General features: G+C 24.7%; 1 protein-coding gene across 1 annotated transcript in view; it reads left to right on the plus strand.

The window, feature by feature from the left end:
• Positions 1 to 5,144: 5,144 nt before the first annotated feature.
• LOC135926949 (uncharacterized) overlaps positions 5,145 to 27,264 on the plus strand; it is a 41,551-nt gene continuing 19,431 nt past the window's right edge. The window contains exons 1-2 of the mRNA XM_065462882.1: positions 5,145 to 5,251; positions 8,467 to 9,133. Of these exons, the coding sequence (XP_065318954.1) occupies positions 8,587 to 9,133 (547 nt within the window). The 5' untranslated portion in view covers positions 5,145 to 5,251; positions 8,467 to 8,586. The remainder of the gene's footprint in view (positions 5,252 to 8,466; positions 9,134 to 27,264) is intronic.

Here is a 27,264-nt window from a genome sequence, read left to right on the forward strand (position 1 = left end):
TTATGTAAAATAGTTATATGACAAAAAGTGGATATGTAATAAATTCAATTCTCAAGCGACGATATATAGGAACGAAAAAAAACTTAAAATGATTTAGAGGATTCAATAAAATTGATAACAATGTGCTAAATGAATAAATTTCTTCCAACAAATTATACCACAAAAATATTATATAATTTAAAAATATTTTTATAAAATGTAATACCGTTATTCCTTCATAGTAATTACGTTAAGTCACCTTTCCTGAAAAATGTAAAATAGTTTGTTAAATCTAAACATTTTAGGGGGAAAAGCATAGACACTTAATCCGATTCAAATTTGGAAAGATTTTACATTTTAAAATCAGATAAAAGATTTTTGTTTCTTATTACATAATTATTACAATATATACACTTTTTATACTATCATGCATCCTTTCTTTCTTTCTTTCTCTTTCTTTCTTTCTTTCTTTCTTTCTTTCTTTCTTTCTTTCTTTCTTTCTTTCTTTCTTTCTTTCATATACACTCATTTTAAAAATGAGCCTCAGAAACTCGGCTTTTTGAAACATCTGTATATGTCTAAAATAATTTATTTTTTAAAAAATAATATATCCCTTAACTCTCACAAGAATTCTATATTTACACAATTTTATCATTTTATACTTATTATATTTCATTAATTTTTAAAATTAAAAAAATATACATTTACCGTTTTTTGGAAGAAACGAAATATTAGAAAAAAATAGTCGCGAGGTTATCGATATGATACGCAGCAAACATGTATAAAATGACAATGAGTATTGAAGCAAAATCGCTCCATTTTAGCCGATTTTTAGAAGCGACTAACTCAATATTTTAGTGAGAAAAATATTGCTTAAACCTCGAAATTTCGTGAATAAATGTCCAAACTTTTGTGTCATCTATGAGTAAAATTTTAAGGAGTAATATTTCTCTGAATAAAATACTGAGTGAGTTAGCAGTTTTAAAAAATCGGGTCAAATGGAGCGATTCTTCATCACTAACAATGAGGCTAACAATTAAAATATTTTTTATTAAATAATGCCTACGCGATATCTGGCAACCTTGTACACCCTAACCCTAACCTCGTGTCCAAGAGGTTGATCTTGGGATAAAAAGTTATTCCAACGATAATCGAACTCCAGTTTAAGTTTATTGTGCTTCTCTAATTAAAATCTTTAACTATATGTCCACGTTGACCATTCAAAATACCACGATTTTATTTATACATATACATAAATATTATTTGGTAAATTGAAACATTTAACAATCGGCTTGAGAAATAGAAATTTGCAATAAATTCCTAGGCCCATCAGTAGTCTTTTATCTCTAGCCATGAAATGATAAATAAATAACAAAACAACATCATAACGTAAAATGTATTAAATTTGGGAAATACAAAAACAAAACAATTATGGGTCACAGAACCTTCCCTGACTCAGAATTTGTTATTTCAAAAAAATATTTAAGTATATTCCATAATTTTTTAAAGCTTAATTAATATTATTTTATATTTCGTATTTAGAACTTTGCTCGGGGGGTTTAGCAAAATTTAAGAATTAAGATATCATTTTTATAAATAAATAAATAAAAATGACAGTTAGAAAGAAACATTAAATTCCTTAAATATCTTGACAGATGATTCGAATCATTTTTGAAAAAAAAACAATATTAAAAAACATTTTCCAGGAAATTTTTGTGAAGAGATAATGACCTACCTTACCCCCTTCCTCCTCCACCTACCCTTTAATACTCCTATTTTAGTTTGTGTCCTCCTTTAGTGATAATTTTTAATTTTATCGATTTTCAAATTAAAAAAAATAAATTTAAAGAAAAATTTTTTAAGGCTAATACCTGAAAAATAAAATAATTCTAAAAAAATACAATCAATCTTACTTTGGCTGACAAAATATATTATAACGAAAATTGTTATTATAATATGATTTTTTTAATGATTTTATAGAATATAATCAGACAGTTTCTGTAGAGTAGTTGGAAGGATTTATATAATCACAAAAACAATCCATCTTCGAACACTTTGTAAAAATATATATTCTATTATTTACAATTTGGCGGGGGGTAGGATGAGGTCAAGGTAAGTTAAAAAAATTATATTTATTATTATAAGAACAAGCATATCAAATTTCGATAAAATAAATTTATATTATTTTTTATATATTGATTTTTGAGTAATCTATCAAAATAAAAATATGATACACTTAACATTTTTACTCACTATAATAATGAAATAACAAATTGTGTGCAATTCAAATTTTTAAAAAAATTTAATTTATTTTTGATATTTTTAATAAATAAATAAGATTTTTTTTTTCAAATTTATACCAATTCACAATTTATTAGGGGGAAAAAATACTTTAATTTAAATTATAAAAATATAAAATCAAGTCACAACTTGTATTAAATATTTAAATCAAATTTTATTTAATAATTTAAAGAAGAAATTGGTAATTAAAATATAACTGCAAAATTAATTTTCATAAATTAATTCAAATGAAAATAAATTGTTAATCAAAGTTATTCTTAGTTTCCTTCCGTTCTTTATTAAATAATTAATTCATCTTTCTCATTTCATTTTCATTCTATTTATTCCTTTTTAAATTTAGAAATAAAATTAAGTGATAAACTTTTTTTAAAATAATTTTATTCATTTAAATAAATATTTTTCCCACTAATTTTTGCAAAAAAAATGTACAAGAATTGAATCTAGAACAGGCATTGCTGCTAAACAGATTTGCCTCGATTTTTAAAAAAAGCCCGATCAAGATTTTGGCCAAAATTATATTTAAGCCTTGAGATTTGGCAAATAATCCATATGCCTGCATAATTTTATTTTCACTAAAATATTAATAGGTCCATTTTTTTGAATCGGGCCGTTTAATAATACTAATAACAGGGTACTGCATCTCTATTTTTTTAAGCTAGAGGTCAACGTGGCCCGATATTTATTGTTCGCGAAAAAGTCCAGCTGAAAATCATTTTCCCTATCCACTACTTCCCACCCTACCGTGCATCTACATATAATTGATAAACACTACTTTGCCACAGTCACATGGCAAAGTGGACAAGGATATATTTCGCCATATATCATTTTATCAAGCAAGTTATGTTCCAAAAATTGAACATTTAAAATAGATTAATTAAAATTTATCCATGTTGAAATTAACTTTTTGGGAGAATTTTTAGGAAAAAAAGGTTTATTTTAAGTGGAATTAAAAAATACGAGTTTTAAATTTGATTATATTCTAATTCCAGTATATATAATATGTCTACGATATTTTTCTTAACTTAAATTTATCAAAGTTGTTCTATTCACCATATGTAGATAAATTTGAGCGGAGTTCTATGGGAAATTTCAATTGCTTTGTATCTTTTTAGCAACATAGTACCCCTTTTTAGAGATGTAAGGACTTCTTAAAATATGAAATTGGTTTACTTATTATTTTCAATGACAGCTTTAAAACTTAAAACAAGTTCTGTCTCATACTCCTTTTTAAATAGGATGACTGACGCTTTTGTAAAATTTGGGAAATAAGGAAATATAATTAGAATATGGAAATACTATGGTCCTTGACTGTCTATTTCCATTTCTTATTTCTTTTCCTATTCGTTCCTTTCTTCTTCAAACTTCTCTTTATTTCCCTTTCCCCACTATTCTTTCATTTATAAATTTATTTATTTTACTATTTTTTAAACTTTTTAAACTTTTTCTTTTCTTCAAAGAAACACTTTTGTTTCATTATGATAATTAAAAATAAAATATAAAAAGAAAGTGGGGCCTATAAGTTTCCAAGCAAAAAATATTTTAAAATAATAATTTATTTTTTGTTTTAGAATTTTTTTTTTGAGTTATGATGTAAATGGCTTTGATTTTGTCTCCTTTTTTTTTAAAAAAACTTAAAGTTCCGTTTAACATATGTCCAAGGGAAGCGATAATAATTGGTATAGAGTAGTTATTTATTTTTTTACTTCGGCAATATCAGCCGGACAAAATTTTTTAGCTGATAAATTAACAGGCTTCGGATTGTTTATATTCGGGCCCTCGTAATGACTATGGCTAATTATTAAATTAATTATCTCACGCCATCATATCTTAAATATATATACTTTTTGGAATCAATCGACATTTTACGTCTTATGTATGTGATGAACGATGTACATCCAATTCTGTAGTTTTTGGGCAACTCTTAATTGTTTATCTGATAAGTGGTTACTTAGGTTACAACTTGGTAATACTTTCAACTATTTTGTAATAATCTAGTCATGGACGTAGTAGGGGGGGGGAAGGGCAAAGGGAATTCCTTCCTATGGAAATTTTTTGTTCCGGCATCACAATTATAATTTTAAGCTAATAAAATCCACCACCCACCTCTCTTTCAAAAAGGTATATAATATATTTATAAACACTCACTTGAAAAAAAAATAAACAAAAGTTAATAATTATTTAAAATAATGACTACAATTCAAAATCTTTAGAAAATTAAAGTATTATTTAAAAAATTTGACATAACCAAGGGCCTACAATAGATAATCTTAAATATCTCAAAAATAATTTATTGAAAAAATCCCAATCTACCCATGCCACCTCCTAGTTAAATTTTGGATACGCCTATGATTTAAATATAATCTAAAAGAGGATTCGATGAGGATATTTTAAGAAAATTTTTAATTTAAGATTTAAAAATTGATCGGTATTTTAAGACCATGGGTACAACATCTTCTAACGACAAAGATTTCCAAGCGGTCAAGGCAAAATATAAAAGGCTATCTCTAGGAGTGAAAAGGATATCATTGCGGAGTTCATCAAACATAATGCAAGCCAAATAAGTTTTAATGGAATTTACTCTTTCTTTATTTTCTCTTCTCCCATTTAATCTTATATTATCGATAATTTTTAACAATGTCTTAATAAATAAAAGAAAAAAGAAAATAATAAAAATTAAACTATTTTAAAAAAATATATTTCTTTTTTAAAATTTTTTTTTTTAAAATTTTTAAAAAAATATATAAAAAATAAAAAATGTTTCAAAAAATTAGAAAATATAAGGGAAAAAAATAAGGAAATTTGTTTTCATATAAAAAAAATAGTGATCTATTTTATTTATTTAAAAGATATTAAATATTATTATAAAATTATATATCAACATTTTAAAAATATAAATGTTTATAAGTTGAATCATATTTATACTTATCTATACAAAAGTTTTGGAAATAAATTCTGACTCCGGAATTAACAGGTAAAAAAAATTAAAGTTAAAGTCAAAATCAAAATCAATTTTTTTAAGAGAATAAATTTTATTTTATTTTATCGATTTATATTTTAAATCAATTTTTCAAATTTGATCGTTAAAAGGTGGGGAAAAAAGAAAGGAAAGTAAGAGATTAAATTTTATAGTATTAATAATAAATTTTGCCTGAAGAATTGGACTTGATATTTTATCTTAACAATTTATCTAAATTATATTATTTTGCTTGATAGGAATGAATTAAACAACGTTCACCAAATTTTATTTGTAGGGAGAACTTTAATGCGACGGTTTAACAGATCTTACAATCACCTATTATTTTATAATGCACTTTCTCCTATTTGTAGTAATCTGATATAATTGATAATATATCAAAATTTTTAAAAAATAATGATCATGAGGAGAAATGTTTAATTCAAAACAATTTATCTGAATTGGCGTGCACATCTACTAAGCATAAGCGGAAGATGATTTAATTGTGAATTCTTTGGAGATATATTTTCGTTGAAACCCGAGTTTGAGGTCATTTTAATTAAAAATAGATTTCGTCTTTTTTTTAAACCAAACAAATTGTTCAACTTTAATTTTAAATAGGATTATTATTTTGGTTATTTAGTTATAATAATATTTTTTTTTAAATTTAAAATGTGAACTTTTATAGAATCTTTTAAATTAAACTTTTGTGTCATCTATGAGTAATTGCGTAATATTTTTCTGGATAAAATATTGAGTTAGTTGTTTTTAAAAATCTGCTCAAATTGAGCCGTTTAACATCACTAATAACTGGAAGAAATATATAAATATAACTTTAATCTTAAATATTAATTTAAATATTGATTTGAAAATTATAATAGATACAGAATACATTAACGGTATTTTATGTAAAGAATTCTTTCTTTCTCTCTCTAAGTTATGGAAAGAATGAGAAGATCGAATCTTCAAAAATCTGAAGAATTAATACCTGATAGATTTGTATGTATTCACTTTATAAAACAACCTCTAGTGACTTCGTAGCTTTTTCAACTTGGGAGCTCTATAACTTTGGAATCCAATTTTAATATTTAAAAAGAATTTGATCCTAAAATAAAATTTTAGATTTTCTTTTATTTTGAATTAAATTTTTTTTTAGTTTTTTTAAAAAAAATAAATAGTATAATACAACATCTTATTGTAAATAAATTGTCTGCTCATCCGAGGAAAACATTTTCAAAGAAAAAATTGGTTTGCGAAAAGAAAGCTATAATGATCTTGTTAAGAAAATTAAAATGTAAGCATGCATGCCAGCCATATTGCAATATGGAATTCATGGAGGTACGGAATCTCTCAATTTCTTACTGAGGGTAAAATTTGAGAAATCATATTTGACCAGAAGTGGATTTAAGCATTTATGGAGTAATCCTACTGCGATTTTCAGACACTTTTTTCTAATTTTAAATTATTTTAAATTTTAAATGATCTTTTATATAAATTTTTTTCTTATTAAATTAAAAAAATGGTCAAAAAGTTAATATGGAAATTGTCTGAAGGATATGTAATCTACGCGTGTTAGAATAAATTATAAATTGAAAATCGTCCTCGGTAAATAAATTATTTAAAATTATTCCGAAATTCCCATAGATTCCATTATCCCAATCTTATCTTATCTAGCACGTTGGTCATGGACCTGCCCAAAATGAGCAAGCGTGATTTATTATAGAGGCCCTATCTTCCATAATAATTATACCGATTTTTTTCCTCAAGGATACCAATAAACGTTGTAACCCAGATATAATTATTAAGTGTAACTCACCCAATCCAATAATAATATTAGCATAAGGAATAGTTATGAGCATTTTTGAGAAAGCGAGAACTGAAAAAAAGAGGTATTGTATCATCCAATACAAATCATTAGTTTTTTTAATATTATAAAAATTATTTTATTATTGTTGATCCTTGAGTAAGGATCTTATTTAATAGGATTATTTTATTTCATTTAGTTAATTTATGATTTGTTACCAATTAATTAGTTAGAAGATATAAAAATTATATTTTGGTTTTTATAATTATTTAGTTAAATATACCTATTTAACCTATTTGTACCTCGATTCTCATTGTGTAATGATTAACCTATTTATAATTTTCTTACAACTTGAAATACTTTAATCCGTCTTTATTTACTATAACCCTAATCAATTAAATTCTACTCTTAGATATAGATCAAAACAATATATGAAATTGTATTTTTAAATAATATAATAAATTTAACTTACTCTTCTTGACTTGTTTATTTAGAATAAATGACTTCCTTTACACTTCCTTTCCACACAATAGCCTTTCAGGTATATTCTCAGTTCGTCAAGTGTTCATAGATAAGTCTTAGTACAATTTTGTAAGTTTTCCTATCAGAAGAAGCACGTTGTATGAATTCCCAAGATAAACCTATTTCCGATAATGATCAATTTAATCTCCCAAACCAACTATTTTTATAGGATAGGAAAGGTTTGAGCGATGACTCATCCAAAGGAAAGAGCTTGATAAACTAGATTGTTTGGGGCTTGTCTGAGAATATGCCCTAATACTTCGATCTTTCTATATTCACCCAGTCTATATATAGGGAGGGTGTCGCATCTGGACCAAAGATTATAGTTGGTAGTATTATAAGAATAAAATGTTTTGGTTATATACCTAAGACATTTGTTAAAGAAAGTTTGCATCTTTTTACTTTCTTGTTTAGTATCTTTCCAGATTTCTATACCATAAAATAGAGAGGGAAATATTAGATTTTAAATAATCGAATCTTTAAAGGAATTGATATTTGATTAGAACTCCATATTTTCATTAAAGATCTATATTTCATTCTGCCTTTATTTAATTTGGCTATTAAGTCTAGTTTAGTATTTCCTTTTTTATCCAGTATCACTCCTAGATATTTCAATTGTTGAACTTCTACTATTTTTCTCCCTTGTATCGTTAGATTCATATTTGAAGGGGAGTATAATGATGTCATTAACTTAGTTTTATCAACATTTATTTTTAAACCAAAAAAACCAGCAGCTTGGATAGAAAATTTTTGACATTTTGTCTCTTGCGCAACGATATTTATTTTTTATTATTTAAAAATAATTATTAATATTATTATAATTTATAATTTATACAAATAGTTTAAAATGATTATTTATTTTGGACAACTATATACAAAAATAATTCATATTTTTAAAATATTATAGGGTGGTATAAGAACAAATCGGATGATTTAAATATTGACGCAAAATTTGTGGTGTGAATTTCTTTTTACATTAATCTCATGATTAATTGTTAAACGAGAATTTATTGTAATTATCAAAATAATGGACAATACCGTTTACACAATTTCCCCTTACCATCAACCTTCTTTACCTAACTTCTCCCATTACCCTCCATGGTTACACATGCATCACGAAAATAAATCTGCATCTAATGATCTTATACAACTTTTCCCTCTATTTCCTGTTAGGGATGTAAGAAACAGCATGATTTCTAACGATAAGAATCTTACGACATTCGAAAATTATATTGACCTTCAATCAAGTATAAGGCATAAAGATCATCCATTCGCTAATCTCAAGGACCTTGAATTTAGGGATAATATCTACAATAATTGGGCATACAAATATATAGATGTGCGAAGATTCAGGAGAAATAATAAATCTATTAGATCTAAGCGCTCTAACCCGACAAATGAGAGTCAGGCAAAAGAAGGGGCAAGAATTTGGTGGATAGCATTGTATTCATTGGTCATTGTAATAGTCACAGCTGCCAACATCATCAACATAACTGTCATAACTAGCTGTAGCAAATTGAGAAATTCCACCAATTTTTACGTGCTTTCCTTATCTTGCGCATATTTATTAACAGGTTCAGATTTAAATTATTTTCATATTTCTTTTTTTTTTTTAAATTATGAAATAATTTGCAGAGGCATTAAATAAACCCCTAAGTTTTTTTGTCCAATATTCAGTGGTTCCTGCTATTGCGATCAATTTAGACAAGTTTAAAAAAATTAAACTAACCAAATTATCATAAAATATATGAGAAATTTATGTAAATTGGAGATTTTGCCAAATTAATAATTTTATTTTTTTGGAAGAAAAAAATTAAAATATTCTTCTTATAAAAGAACTCACTCTAAAAGACAGTTTAATACCGAAAAAACTGTCAACATAAAAGACTGTAAATAATAAAAGGAAAAAAGTTTGTTATTATAACAGGAAGTAATAATGTGTTTTATTATATGTAATGTAGTAAATAAAATTAAAATTTTTTTTTTTGAAAATTATAATAATAAAAATTATTTGATAAAAAAAGGTGCATATATTTATTTACTTTATCATAGACATGTAGAAGTAAAAATTTTAGACCCTGCCTGGATTTTTAAAAAATTTAATTTTCAAGCCGGGCCCAGATTTCTATAATTTTTTATCATTTGTTATTTCAAATAATTTTATAAACGCTCAATTACAAGATTCTCCAACTGTTATACAATATAAGGTTATTTTTGTCTTTCGATCGTTCTTTATTTTTTTTAATAACAATAAGATGCCTTACCTATTTGCCTGATATAAATTAGCCTATCTGGGAAAAAAATCCTGATTATAAACAAGGCAACCAATCCTATTAATTTGTAAGTTCTAAAAACAATATCTATTTTATTTTTATTAAATTAAAAATATTAACAAGATATAGGATTTAAATTTTTTTTTTTCATATCAAAATTATACATTTTTAAAATTTAATGAAATGTATATACTCAGGATTCTTAACAAAAAAATATGTTCTGTTCCATGTTTCGAAACAAGTTGCCAAAAAATATCAAATTACCTTATTATATATTCGGCCATTTTTACTATATCTAGTTATCTAAAAAATTTTATCATTTCTATAAAGCGATGGTATGGTGTTAATAATAATTTGAGTGTTGGAAAACTTTTCTCATCACATATAATTTATGGTATAAAAATTAAATTTTTTATTATTTTTCGGAACATTATAGTACTGTTCCCAGAAACATTCCCGGGACACTGTTCTCGTTCCTTTCACGTTCCATAATATATTTTTTCCTTCATTTTATTAGTTATAATAATTATAAAATTTTTTTTTTTAATGATTCTAATTATATTTATTATTCTCTAAATTTTACTTAAAAAGCGTACTAATAAATTTTTTTTAAAAATTTTATAAAATTTTAGTATAAATAAATTAGAAAGATAATTATAGTGATCACACATGTCATATGCTTTGTATCATATTTTTTAAATGTATTTCACATCAATTTATAATTTGAATTTAAATCCTAACAACGAGAGGAGGGAAGTTTTATTTTGGTGATAAAGAGTAAAAGGAATAAAAAAGGAAGATACTTGAATTAAACAAGCCCGAAGCAAGTGAATATTTTTTTAAAAATATATACGTATTGAAAATCTGACAGAAATTCTGGAATTTTTTTTTAAATATTTTTTTTATCGAATTAAACATTGGTAAATGTATTATATTATTAATAAGTTTATTCATCCATATAATCTTTCTTTTAATAGCAGGTAATTCAATTAACTTTGTTAATCATTCAAGTGCATAAATTAAATCAAATACATGTTAGCTGCTACTGAGAGTGATATATTTTATTATATTATTGATTAAGCACAGGTAACAATCAAATAAATTAATTATAATAAATTAATATATGTGAGAAACTAAACTGCACGCATTTCTAAATCACGGCATTTTATACCTTATCCTTAATTCGATTATTTCATTTTAAATTTAGTTCATTAATAATACTAAATAATTAATATTTATAGGTGCATATAAATAAGAGTTATATAATAATTAATATAGGTATACATATAAATAAGAGTTATATAATAATTATTAAATTTATTCAATAGATTAATTTTACCTAATCCCGGAATTCAGCCTTAGCTCAGGTGCTAATGCAATAAGCCGTTCTACCAGCCCATGCATTCATATCTTATAAGATTATTTATAATATACCCTTTTTACAAATATATTATTAAAGTTATGCTATTTAACAAATCTCAGGGACTCAAATAAAATTTAAATTATTTACAAAAATACCTTCTTTTTTATCTAAAATTACCTTTTCATTCTCTTTCTTTTTTTTAGTGGTATAATAAAAAATTCAAAATTTTGAGGGCTCTTTTCAAATTTTTAAGTGGGCTCAAGTCCCTGCGCCCTCTTGTGATATTACATATTTAATTAATCTAAGTCACTTTAAAAAGTGCTGATCCACAATTTAATCAACTATTTGTAAATCGGTAAGTTAAGGTAGAAAAATTTTACATATTTATATAAAAAAGAATAAACTTTAAGGCGTCCATGTTGTAGCTAGTACTTTTATTTTATTAACAAAATTTCAATAAAATATTGAGATTTCGATTTCTGATTTGTCTGACTATCAATTTATAATCTAATATAACCTTTCCTAAAGATAGCTTTAATTTCTCATAACAATTAATTATTGAAATTTAATAAAAAACATGAAATATTTAGATATAAAATAAATAATGCAGGCAATGTGCGTAATCAGGTAATATGAGTAATAATAATCTTATAAAATTTTCTGAAATTTATAGGAATACATTCCGCAGATTTTTACATTTAAAAAACGCTAACAAATGATTTAAGGTTGGAAAGAAATGATTCGTTGAACGCGTTTTTATATTTGAAGATTAAATTTGGCCGAAAATATCCCAGTACATCCTATAAATTTAAGATAATCCGGGATCAGACAATACATCTGATTCTGCATATTGTCCGTAACATAATATAGAAACTATGCATAACCGATTCATATATTTTTCTAGCAGAATTATCGTAACATTAAAATGTGAAGCGTGATAATAAAAACAACCCCCACATAAATTTAAGTTTGAATAACATCAATTATTTTAATTAAAATAGAATTCATTGTTAAAGTCAAGTAAATTTCTGATATTATTTTATAGTGTATCTGTTAAATATAGTATATCTATAAATCTGCCTTTATTTTCGTAACTTCTCTTCATGATTCTCCGCATTTTTCTGACTCTAATGCTGAAACTTAATAAAGATCATTCTAATACCTTTATTTAATTATCTGACAACCAATTTTGTGCATTTTGATGAATGACATAAGGTTCCTCTTGAATCATGGCCATTCGAAAAATAACTTCGTTTATTTTACTATTTCTTTAAGATTGCACAGCACCCTGTACCTTCCCTGTCATGTGACCCCAGAAATTTTGAGAAAACTAGTTCATTTGAGATAATTTGAAGTTCTTTAAAAAAAATTTACTATTATTTTAACGAGAGTAGGATTATATCTATTCCTCATCTTATTTCTTGATTTTCCTCATAACTGTCATTAACAATGTGTAACTGTTCTATCAATATAGTAGTGATTTCTCTTCTTTTTAAGCATCAATACCTAAACTAAATCTCCGCCTTTCAAATTTCCACAAGTTATTTAAAAACTAGAGGAATGAAATAAAAAATTAGGATAGAAAATTCGTTTTTTAAAATATTATTGATAAGAATAATAAATAAGAAATATTTTTTTTTAAAACAATTAAACTAGATTTGCTATAAGATGCTAATCATTTGGTCGTTTTTTTTATTTTAATGAATCAGGCCCCACTTCTTAACCTTGATTTAATTCGGAAATGACTGAGGGGAAATGAATATTTAAAAGTTTTTTATATATACGTAAAAGATTGTACCATAATGTGATAAACGCTCATTTAAAAAAAAAAATTATACCGCCTTCTTAATATATTTTCAATTTTATAAGTAATTGATGCACGAAAAAATTGACCACAGGAAGCCCACCCAGAAAGTGTGGATAGGCAATCCAGTGCAACCGAAATTTCGTAAATTTTTTAATTCTTTTCCTTCACAAAAATATTTTTTATTACGATTTGTACAAACCCTGTTTTTTATGAGATTCGGCATGCGTTTGCTCAGTCATCTGCAGAGGCAAAGTTTTTATAAATATTAAATGATTATAAGTTATTTTTATACTTATATTTGGTGATTTCCATATCACATCAACCAAAAAAAGTCAATTTTCAACCCGCCTTCTCAAAATTTTAATTTTATATATTGGTATTATATATCTATAACTAAGAAAAAAATAAAATTTTCCTTCCTTGCAATCCTTATTTGCTAAGATTTGGATTTTCATTTTTATGATAGAAGAATAATCTAAATATTAAAAAGTGAAAATATTTCTACATAAAATATACCTTTACTTTTTTAAAAAACCGTTAATTTGAAAGATTGTTCTTTTTTTAACACGATATAACTATAATATTTTAGAAGAAAATGTTTAATTGGATGATATAAATTAGATATTTTTTTGTTTATTCAACTGTTATAAATATTTATCCAACTATTTACAGGACAATTTTTTTTAAAAATATACATTAGAATTATGATTTTCTAAAAATTGCTAGATTTGAGAATAATTTAATAATTTTGATAGATATGTTAATATTTTTTTTATTCATTTTTAAATAATGTGGCTCCCGGATTATAATAAGGTTCTAACCTTTGTGATCAATTTTACAGGAGAATGATTTTAAAAATTACTTTACCCTTTTGGCTAAACCTTATTATAAGATCTTTGTGAAAAGGCTAAAGTGGGATTTTAGAAAATTGGAAAAAAAACTTTTTATTTTTTGATGTTTATAAGAATGGAAAAGATTGTTTTAGGCAGTTGTAAAAAGATTTATTTTTAAATTTGAGATTTAACTTTAAAAAATTTTTTTACATGACAAAAAATTTACAATTATTATTTATGTAGTTTTATTAAATAAATTTAATCATTTAAATATTTTTAAACCTACTTATTTTGATACATAAAGATAGAACCCCGGAGTTTGAAAAAAATCTTCCAAAGAAATTTTTTTCAGAACTGCTGATAAGGTAACTAAGAAATTCCGTCATAAGGTTATCTACAGCACTTAGGCAAAAAAATTTTAGCCACATCATAGCCCCTCCTAAATTGTATATTTTATTAAAATTTAATTTATAACCATTTTTAAAAACATCCATGCATTTTCTTTATTGTTAAATCATGGACAATTATCTTTAAATTTAAGTTATATAACATATTTCAGATTGAATAGATAACACCGAGAAATCATTATATCTTATACCGATTATGATTGACCTCTTAATATTAACTTTTAAAAACTCGTTTTGGTTCTTGCCACTGTTACTGGTGTCATTAGTCCTTAAAGATATTGTTGTGTTAGGGTAAATTTATTTTATTTTTCTATAGTAATTTCACAGATTGTGGTCCGCCTTCCTTTCGTTTAACTAGTTCACAAATCAATTTTGATTCTTCAATTCAAAAGAGTTGAACATTCTTAGGGTTATGGAACAAAGATGTATCTTTACTTTCATATATGAATAATTCTTTCTTAGTTCGTTTGCGAATCAGCATTTCTAGAGATAATTCTGATGAAGGAAAACCGATGCACTTTCATGAGCACTAATATCAAAAATGAACCAAGAATCTTTCAAACTAAAATATGCAAAAATTTATTGACAGCAAAATTTAAATTCATTTGGAGAGTGTAACTGTTTGCTTATTAGAATATTATATATTATATTTTTACAAAATACTTATAATATATTTTACTATGCATATTTATTCAATTTTCTTCTCCTACTCCTATATTTATTCCTATTCTCATTATCAATGGTACCGAAGTTGGTAGTTTGGGTCATCATGGGCATAATTAAGAGCCCCTATTCATCGTATATCACCCGATAGGGTGAACGAGTTCTCCCAAAATTCATAGTTTCAGCTGCATTCTTGAATCACACTAAAGGGGGGAGGGGCGAATAATATTAATATTTTCTTGGCATAAATTTTTACCCCAAATATCAAGACACTGTTCTTCAACAATAGGTCAACAAGGTCAATCTTGGTCACTTTGACTGGCTCTTCTTCGCTCTACGGACTTACAATTAAGCCCTTTAAAGAAATCTTCCTGAGTTTTATCACTTAAAACAAAACAAATACTCCAAAATAAAGATTTATATTAGAAATTATTCTGAATAATAGGAATTATGGTACCTAGTTGTTAAAACAATCTGTTTTTTTACCTCACATTTAATTTTTATTTTTAAATAAATACGTAAAAATATATCAGAAAAATGATTAATAATCATATTAATCCATCATTTAGATTCGAACAAAGAGGATATCATCTTCCTTTTTCTAAATTTACTATATATGGAATATAACAGGAAGAAGCTGTTAAGTTGAACACACTCCTATTTCGTCAATATGACCATAATTTTGTCATTCTAAAAAATATTAATCTAATCTCCTAAAGAATTTGCAGAATTTTCTCTATAAGAAACAACCACAAATTTTTGACCCTATTGAGTGATCAATTTAAGAAAATATTATTTTCTTTGTTTATTGCCAAACCTCGATGCTTACATAATATTATTTTAGTTAAAATCTTAATCGGGCCATTTTGAAAAATAAACCCAAATCGGGCTTTTTAACAACACTACTCTCCTCTTTTTCCTTTTTCTTAAATTGCTAATGAACTTTATAAAAAAAATTTTAAAAAATTCGATTAGGTAAACTCATAACTCAAATCTGTTTTTATATAATAAATAATAGATTAATTCAGGTTCGCCACTAATGATAATAACATGAAAATTAATCTTACTAAAATTTTAATCATGATAATATAAGTATAGTATATACATCAAATTTTTTTGAAATCAACAGATATTTTTTTAAGAGATTGAACTGAACACATAAAAGGGAGGTTTTTATTTAAAAAAAATAAATTTGTAGAAAATGGATATTATTGTATAACAAGGATCATTCTGATTTTACAATGAATTCTTACTTGTTTAAAATATGAGAATGTGTTAAAAATTTTTGTAATATTCTCACTCACATTCTTATTTGTTTTTCACAATTGCTATATATTTAACACTACCAATAATCATTCCTCGTTAAATCCCTCCTTTTTCTCTTCCAGCCCCTTCCATTATTAATTTTCCTTTCTACGATCAAAGCCTTCATATTACGTATTAAGACCATTGTAATAGGCTTTTTCCCCAACTATTATTTAACTTTATGTCCCTAGACCTCAACATTTTATCGTAATTTTGTTAATATGATTATTTTTCAATTAATCCAAAATATATCATTCATATTTTCATCCCTATTTATTCTCGATGCATATTTTCTTTGGGGGAGGGGGGGGGGGGTAACCTGAAAATTAATCTTATAACTTCGGATTTCTGCTCAAGAGGCATATTTTATCTGTAAAGACAGTTTTAGTTTTATATTAACAACCTCTATCCCCTTTAATCTCCGACAAACATACCACCCCTCTGCTCCAGAGACCCTTGGATATTTACAAGTTTATACCCAATCGAAATTTTACTGTTCCCCAACTGTTAAACCTCTTCTCATTAATTTTCCTCGCAAATATGTAAGAATAAAATTTACTCTAACAACTCTAGAAATTTTACTATTTCACTCAAGAATAATCATCAAATAATTAGCATTTTTTCCAGAAAACTCGTCTTCTATGAAACATCGCAAGATAGATATTAATTCAAGTAAATCTTATTTATCAACATTATTGTGTAAAAATAACAGGCATGACATAATCTCACGATCAATCAATTAAGGATTATACTGACAACTTAAATTACCAAAAAAAACAATTAAGTGTTATACTAATGATAAGCTTTTCATAAATTCAACAATGTATGTAATTAAATAAAAAAAAGTTTCAAGGTTTTCGATTCAAGCTTGGGATATTTCATAAATTCTGGGTTTAAAAATGTTTAAATTTGACTTCGAAATTATATTTTATAACTGGTATACTCTAGAACCGACTCAATTTTAAAATTAGATTTTTTAAATCATTAACGGGATTTATTTTAAAAAGCCCCATAAACCCAGTTTATGTTTCGATCTGGATATAATTCTCAAAGTTTTTTTTATTATAGGGTTTTCAGTTTGGTCGCGCGAATAATTATCTTATCTTTCATATCTTCTAAGCGAAAAATGCGTTCCTATAACAATTACATATTATAAAAGTATTATATTATTTTTATTATTGGTTTTTCTTTCTATTTTTATAAAAGGATTATATATTTTTTTTATCTATCCAAAAACCAAAAATAAAATTTAATTAAAATTTATATATAATTTATTATACATATTTGATTTTTTTTTAAATATTCTTTTATATGAAATATAAAATTCTTTCAAAATCACGAATATTAATTAATGGAAATATATAGATTCTACATGACTATCTTTCTTTTTTACAAATTTTTCTAATCAGAGATTCACTAATTATATTCTTTAAAACTATTTCAGTGAATATTTTTTTTTATATAGAAACATCTTTTGTACTTAGAGTGTAGATCATATTTCTTATATTAGATTTACTTTTAGTGATGACCTTTAAAATTATATCTTTAAAATCTATTATCAATATCATCTAATCTAAAAGAGACTTAAGAAATAAAAACAAGGATTTAGTATTTTATACAAATATATTTGATTTAAAAACGAAATTTTAAATACGAATATAGATAAAAGTTTAAGAAAAGTGGTAATATTTTCTCATTATGATAAATAAAGAAGAAAAAAGTTAACAAAGGTTTTACGCAATCTACAATGACTCTTCAATTCGTTTGTCGAAAAACAATTGCTTTGAAAAGCAATCGTATAAAATATTTATAATCTTTTCAATTAAGGGATAAAAACTTAAAATATAGCTAAAACTTAAGAAATTTCTAATATCTTTAAAGTATTTTGTCTAAATAATGAACAATCTCCTTCAACTCTTTAATAACAAAGTGATTTTATTTATCTAAGTAATAAATCAGAGGTAATTAAATCAAACTCCCATTTTATAAATATTTATCTCCATACATTCAAAATATTAAGCTTTGATATTTAACAAGCTTATTAAATGAACATTAAACTAAATTACTATACAAATAAAAAAATTCAGAATGAGTGGTAAATAAAATTTTATAAGAGTTTCTGTATATGGTCAAACATGAATCAAGATCATATATTTTGCTATAACAGTTGAAAGAATACAAAAATCAAAAAAATTATTATAAATATTTTTAAAAATTAATTTTCAAACAATATTTTTTTTTTAACCATGCAAGTTGTTTAAAGTCGATCCATATTTAATTAGGCACGATAACTATATTATCACTTATGAGAAAATGGGACAGAAACCTTTGTGTTCTTGCGTCCAAGCCCCCCTCACCCCTCCCATATGATTTGGATTCATAATCACTCGTTCCAGTGATCATTTTATTTCCAATGGAACATTTGAAACTAATTCATATTTATATAAGCCGTGAAATTTGGAACAAAATTGTTATTCCAGAAAAAAGCATCAATTGTGATGTTGACATTAATTTTTTTTATTATTTCAATCAAACCAAAATTTCTATTTAATTGTTTCTTTTTCAAAACATCTTAACTCATTCTCAGGTGTTTTGATTGGAATTTGATTGTTTAAAAAAAATACAAAAAAATAATGGGTATTTTTTTTACAAATAAGTTGTTAATTTGATTAATCAAAAATCGATATCAATACGTGTTAAATTGATCATTAATAAAAATTTATATAATGAATTAAATCATAATAATGCATTGTCAAAAAATGTATAATTATAATATGAACGAGGGATTAGCCCATATAATATATATAATACAACTTGAACCCACTATTCAGAAATATATTTAAAAAAAATTATTTTGTTTAACATTGCTTGATTCTAGATGAAGAAACCCAACCCAATAATAATTAACAAAGGATATTCTAAAACATGTAGAGTAGAACTCATTTGTTTTTATAAAAACAAAATTTTTTAACAGCAGTGATCATGATTAGCATCGAAAATCGATAATTCTGGTCTCTTAACTACCATGTTGACCATATTCTTCATCATGATCATTGGTAATGTGTTATTTTTGGCATCATAAATCTTAAATCTCGCAAAGAATAAAATATTTTATAGCAAATATGTTAAAAAAATAAAATATTTTAAGAAAAAAAATGAAAGTTAATATGGAAAAGTCCCCCTAAGTATTTTGTGCTTGACATCCTTTACTTCAGATAATAAATTTAAAGGGGTTGCTAAAAACACATGATTTTTTTCTAATAAGAAAAGAAAAACCTGTAGAAATAGGTCAAACTAACTGTGGGGAAAAAATGGTAAAAATGAATGAAAAAAATATAGAGAAAAACAAAAAACCGTACAAAAATTTTTTCATGAATATAATACTTTTGAAAATTAATAGCCTAGATATTTAAAAATAAAATTACTTGGGGTAATATTTAAAAGGTAAAGAATTATAGTATTTTTTTTAAAAATGTCTTTTTAAATTTTTTGAAACTTGAAGGTAGTGTTATTAAACCGCTCGAGCCGATTTTTAAAAACGGCTAACTCAATATTTTAGCCAGAAAAATATTGCCTAAGCCTAGAAATTTTGTTAATAGATTTCCAAAAGTTTGTTATACTTATGAGCAAAATCGTATATCTTGCGTAATATCTCTCTGGATAAAATAATGAGTAAGCCGTTTTTAAAATAGACTCAAATAGAGCCTTTTAACAACACTACTTCAAGTGTTAAATGTTTATCAATAAATGTGGTGGATGTGCTATATTTAGTTACTAAAATTTACTTTTGTTCAAAATATTAAAAGTATTTAATTTTTTTTAGATATAAATGCAATTTTAGATAAAAAAAAATATAATTTTAGATAAAAATGTACTTTATTAGAAAAAAAAATTGTTATATATCCTGAAAAATATTTTATGAAAATCTGAGATAAAGTGAAAATTTTTAAATTTGATAAAAAACTTGAGAAAAGTGCAAAGTATAAGAACCTGAAAGATGCCCAAATACGGTTGGATATCATCAAAGTATGGCCAAATCGAGTCTCGTGTTAAAAGTATATTAATTTATCTTATAATATTTAAAATATCATTATTTTAGAAGTTTTTGCAATGAACGCACATATGCTTCCGTCATAGTCTCTTATAAATTCTGACGCGGATAATATAAAAAAAAATATAAATTGCTTGTTGTGAGTTCCCTAAGAGGACTATTCTTGTTATATTTATATTTTATTTATCAAAAATAGATCGTTTTATGAAAGTATAAAATATTGATTTATAAATAATTCATCCATATTATCACTTTAGACTAGAAAGTAGAAACTAAATATTTTTAAAAAATTTAATTTAAAATATTTAATCACAAATTATTTTACAATATTCATTTAAGCCCCACCCTATATATTTTAATAAATATATTCAAATAGTTATTATTTTATGTTATAATAAATTAATTTAAGATTTTTTTTTTATTAATTTTAAAATTTTGTTTAAATATCTGATTCTGTATGTGCGCCTTTTTTATATATTTAATATTATATCAGTAACTAGTTACTTATAACTACTTATTTTAAGCAAATTAGTGCAAATATGTGATATTGTGGGTGTAAATATATTATATTCTCGGGTTTTATTTATTTATATTTAATAAAAAAATGATGCGTATTTAAATGATTTATAATGTAACTAGTTACTTTTGAAATATAACTGTAACTATAACTATTTATCTTATTAATAATGTAACTGGTAACTTTAACTAGTAACTGTAACTAGTTAATTATCATAAGTAAATTTTAACAACTCTGCAGATTGAATAAATATTTTAACGTCTTAGCAAAATTTTAAATTTGGGGCTCAAATAATTTAGGTACTTATAAAAGATTTTTAATTTCAATCAAGGAGCTCTAATCTTTTATCACTGATAGTGATTCATAATTTACCACTCAATCACAACGATTTACTGAACAATCACGATTCAAGATCATTCACGATTCACTTCTTTAATAAGGATTACTTACATGAAACACTCTACTAATCTTTTCAAGTGTATGTATAGGTTATAAAATATTTTATTTTTTGAAAGGTTTGACGTACCCACACATTATAGAATTTGATAGAGAGCAAAAAATTTAAAATTTTTAATCAGGTTCAGGGAAAATTTATATAGTATATTTGGATTAGACCTTAAAATCATATTCTTTAGTACATGGTAAATTTTTACCATTTAATAATATGATTTTAAAAGTAAAGTTATAACTTTCATAATACAACAGTAACCATTTGGTATTTTTTTTATCATAAGTAGCTAGGGTAATTAAATATAACGTTGTTCATTCTTCTTATAGCAAGGTAAACAAAAACATAATTTTATTAAAAATCAATATGATCCATTTTTAAAAAAAACCATTGCCTTCCTGGAATCGAACCCAGATTTATGTGGTGATATCTGTCACCGATTAGGCCACAGATGGTAATTGAAACAGCAATTTTTTCGAACGTAAGGATAATTTAAGACGTCACCTAATATTTTAATAAAAACACGTTAAAATCAACAAACGCTATACATCATTTTATTACCTAAGTAAATGAACATTACAAGATATTTTAAAGTATGACCCCCACTCCTCCTACCCAAGAATAAAAATAAAAATCTATACTATTATAATTTGATATAATCGAAAATTTTGATTATAGTTTTATTTAGCTTCTCCTTCAAAAATAAAATTAATATTCCTTTCCATTCCAATCATATTTTCACTTTCACTTCTTCAAATTCTTTGAGGATTAATGATGATAGATTATATTTGAAATAAATTTTTTTACTTCACTAAATGAAAGTATTACGTAAATAAACAATTTATTATCTGTTTCTATAGGTGAAAGAGAAACAGATTATATGTGGTTATGTTAGTTGCAAAGCAATCCATTTTAAACATAATCAAATCGATTTATATTTTGAAAAAACTACCATTTTCTAAACTTTTATAAATTATTTTGTTATTTATTCATTTAATAATGACAGATTTCACTGATCTTATCTTATACTACTTTTCCTGTTGCGAGACTAGGAAATAGTTTTATTTATTTTAATCATTAAATTATTCTATCCAAAAATCCCAGTTCGAAGTTAAATGGAAAAATATTGAAAAATAGGATTTAGTATTAATTAAAAAAAAAATGAAGAAAGATTAATAGATTTTTAGAAAAGAGGTGAACTGGAGTCCTGCAAATGCGATATCTTTTCTTTCCTAAATTTTATCAATTTTAGATCAAGCCCACCCTGGCTAAGACCGATAAATTCTAATTGAAAAATATATATTAAATGAAAAGAAATATACAATAAAAAAATAACGAGATTATATTTAGTATTTTATTTTAATATTTTAAGAATTTTGTTAAAATATATTTCAGGCTCTCGGTCCTTTTTAAAATGGAAATTAAGATCGAGCACGATTTCTATTTTATTTAAACTGAGAAACTTTAGGCAGACTTGCAGAGCTCTGAATGCTATGAGTATTTAAGGATTTACGAAGAACTCTAATTAATGTATCGCCTTTTTAGTCACATAATATCTTTTTTCAAACACATAATTCTTGGTTTCAACTTAGTTAGCTTGGTTGAGCTCACTTTGTTTTTTAAAAAAGTCACAATGTGTTTGATAAAGTACATTATACTATGTTACTAAAAAAAATTATATAATAAAAACGTTAAAAAAAATAAAATTTTAATTTAAAAAAATATATCAATCGTTAAAACAAGCATGTGTACAAATTTGATTTTTTTAAAAAAAAATTAATAATTTATCTCTTAGTATAAATCTTTCACTAAAATTTTATATATTCTGTCAAGAATGTTTATTTTGTTGTTAAACATTAGAAACATAACATTTATATGTATTTTTTTTATATCTTATTAATAATTAATATTTTTATAAAGTCGTTTTTCAATTATTTTATAAAATTTAAAAAAGATGTAGTTGAGCTAAAAAAAATTTTAAAAAATTCTAACAAGAAATGTCAGAAGGGTTATTTTTTATAGAAAGGTAGGAAGGAAAGAAATGGGTATGGGGGCTCATAGTTTCTTAAATAAAGGAAATTGGTTCAGATTGTATAGTAAATATAATAGACTTATTCCTGCTATTTAAAAAATCAATTAATATAAAGAAATTTTTTACAATTAAAATGATTTTAATCTTTTTTAAGTCATAATATATCACAATCACAATATTTGTAATTACAGTATAATAATAAAATATGAATATACAATTTTTTTTAATTAAAATTAATTTTAATTTTTAAATTTGTTTTTATTACAATAAGAATAAAATAAAAATATTGATTTTAATAAATTCTATATTCATATTATATATCGAATATAATAAGCACTGCTGCTATAAAAGAAGGTAAGTAGTAACTAGTGTTGTTAAACGGCTCGTTTTGAGCTGATTTTTAAAAACGGACAACTCAATTCATTCAGAGAAATATTACTCAAGCCTGAAGATTTTGCTCATAGAAAGAACAAAGGTCTATACATATATTATCGAAATCTCGAGGCTTGCAAAATTTTTCTGGCCAAAATATTGACTTAGCCGTTTTTAAAAATCGGCACAAAACGAACCATTTAACAACACTAGTAGTAACACATTCTGCATATAGAATATTAATTTAGAGTGTCCGCTTTAAAGAATTTACAAAAAATAAAAGGAGAATAACATGCCTTCGCCAAGAAAAAAAGTATATTATAGAACAATAATAACGTTTTTTCACGGCATATTTTCAATCTCTTATATAAGAAAAGGTTTATCACATTTTTTGTCATATTTGGGAAAAAGTGTAACAATACCCATAATTGGAATAGAACTACGACTAAATACAATAACTATACATTTTCACTGCAATAGTGTTTTAAATGGTTGGTTTTTTTTCGACCCCGAACCCTAGCCGAAGTCATATAAATCTGCCTAACCCCTAACCAGGGTCGAAAAATCGACCAAGACCCAAGTCAACAAAATATATAGAAAATTAAATTAGTAGGTTTTTGTTTTAATGGGATTTAGAGTTTTTGATATTAGAAGATGCTCTAAAATCTTTGGATATAGTAATAAATTGGCACGGTCCTTATATTTTGCTCCACGAGAAAAAAAAATTATGAAAATTTTTAAAAATTTGTCTTAAGTCTAGTTAAAAGTTTTTTATACTAAAATGTTTTTCTAAAACCTTTGGGTTTAGTAATAAATTGATATTGCCATTATATTATACACCAGGAGGAAAAAGAAATTATGAAAATTTAAAAAAAAATTTGTTTTAAGCCTAGATTTTTATACTAGAAAGATGTTCTAAAATCTTTGGGTCTAGTAATAAATTAACACTGCCATTACACCAAGAGGAAAAAGAAATTATGAAAATTTAAAAAAATATGTTTTAATCCAGTTTTTGATACTAGGATGTTCTAAAACCTTTGGGTATATAAATTGATATTGCCCTTATATTTTAATCCACTAGGAAAAAAAATTATGAAAATTTTTTAAAAATTGTTTTAAGTCTAGTCTTTTGATATAAAAGAGTTGTACTAAAATCTTAGGATTTAGTAATAATAAATTGACACTGCCATTATATTTTATTCCACGAGGAAAAAAATATTCTGAAAATTTTTTGGAACTTTGTTTTAAGCCTAGTTAAAAGTTTTTAATATTAGAAGGATGTTCTAAAACCTTTGGATCTTGTAATAAATTAACACTGCCGTTTTTACACAATTAAAATGATATTATGAAATATTAAAAAAAAATTGTTTAAGCCTAGTTAAAAGTTTTTGATAAGAAAGATATTCTAAAACCTTTGAGTTTAGTAATTAATTAATAATACCATTATATTTTACACCACGAGGAAAAGTAAATTATGAAAATTTTTTAGAAATTTGTTTTAACTTCGTTAAAGGTCTTTGATACTAGGAAGATGTTCTAGAACATTTGGGTCTAGTTGCACGAAGAAATATATATTTATATAATAATATAAAAAATATTCCTCGGCAACTATCACCGATTTGAATTAATTCTATATGGCAATAGATCAAAAAATAATTTCACACATTTATTTATAATATCATAATTTGTCATTTTTATATGAATTATTTATGCAACTGATATATATTGTATCAATAAGGCATAGCCCATGAAAATAATGGAATAATAATATAAATTATCCTATAGAAAACATAATAAATTAATTAATCTACCCCCAGATTAAAGGTATAAATTAAGGCAAGTGTTACGGCTATATCAATTATTTTTGAACATATGATGATTTTGATAAAAATAGAGCCGACATCCCTAGCAAGATTTGTTGGCCTTAGGTTGGATAATTAATTTCATATTATATGTTATATACTATTGAGATCTGCAAATCCCGTCCATGCGCCTACCCGGGAAGAGCATGGGTCTATTTTTGAAAAATAATTTTGGTTCTGTCTGGATTGGGTCTATTTTTTAAAAAAGATTCAGGCTGGGCTTGAAAAATTATATACGATGCAAATAACTAACACACTACTCAGCTTAATCACATATTTTTTAGCTTTATATCTTTTTATTAAATATTTTAACTTATGGATTTAATAAATAATTTTTATATAAATTTGAAATAAAGTTTAACCAGTGATTTTATTTTTAAATTTTTTAATCTTGGCTTTTCTCTAAAAAAGGTCTCGTATGGGTTACCAGATCCTGCTTAGTGGAAAAGAGGATATATTTTTTTTATGTATTATAAATAAGAAATTAAAATGAATTTAAAATTAAATTGATGATTAAGCAGTCATTTAAAAATTGTATTAAATCTTGTAAATGATAATTTTTTTGTTCCATAATTTTCACTTACAGATATTTTTCGTAATATATTTGGCCTTTTCTCTAAATAAATTTAAGAAATCTGGACAAAACCATTTAAAATGATATTGCATGCATATAATTGTTTTTATAGATTTAAATTCCACTATTCCCCACATTTATCCATTGACTATTGATTATAAAAAAAATTCTTTCTGCATTAGCAATAGCTGGAGTAGGAAAATTAAAGCTTATATAATTTGCAATTATTTTTTATCCATTTTATATTTGTTTCAAATATCGCCTTCACTTTTAACGGAAAAATATTACATTTTTCTTTCGGTCAAAAACAAATTTTATTTTAACATTTCAAAACTGATTTAATTTATGAAATATATACATCAAGGAATGGGCAAACCACGGATATGCTTTTTAAAAATCATTTCTAGAATTTTCTGATAATTGGTGGATTGTTAATTGAAAGAAAGTACGATTTTAAGGCTTCATACATTTAAAGAAATGACATAGGGAAATAAAAAATGCATCGTATTTTTGAGCGATTGATTGTTTATAATCAATCAACAAATTCAGAAAAGTATATGATGGAGATATATAAAATAAAAAAAATGTTAAAATTATTTTTAAGAGGACAAATTAAAATAAACGGACATCTTTTGGGAGATTTATCGTTATTTTTAAAAGATTGAACTTATTTCTCTAATGCTTTTAGATAATTTATTTTGGAGTATTCTGGAAAGTAAAAAAAAATAGGGAGTATAACAGTCTACCAAAACAAGATATCAAAATCTTTTCCTTAACTTTCTTTTAAAAACTATTTTTATCGTATTTAATTTTATTTTTCTATATTTTTTTAAAAATTTTTAATCATTCCTATTCCTAAATGTTTATTTATTTTTAATTAAAAAAAATCTAAAGATAAAAATAGCAAAAATAATTGCTCACAATATTACCGAAAATAGTAAAATGAAAAAATAAGAGTGGGGTGCAGGGTTGCCAGATATTCTTCACTTGAAAACGTGAGTTTTCTTTTATAATAATTAATGGGGGACTACCCCCCCCCCCAACCCCCCAATTTGCGGGCCTTCGGCCCGCTTTTGCCCGGCCTTGGGCCGGGGTAATTGATGTAGCATACTCATCTAATTTAATATGTTATATTTAATATAATAAGGTTTTAAAGACAATAATAATTCTTTATTGATTTACTAATAACAAGGTTTTA

This window comes from Gordionus sp. m RMFG-2023, chromosome 3, assembly GCF_954871325.1.
Source record: "Gordionus sp. m RMFG-2023 chromosome 3, tfGorSpeb1-WG-v2, whole genome shotgun sequence".
Lineage (NCBI taxonomy): Eukaryota > Metazoa > Nematomorpha > Gordioida > Chordodea > Parachordodidae > Gordionus > Gordionus sp. m RMFG-2023.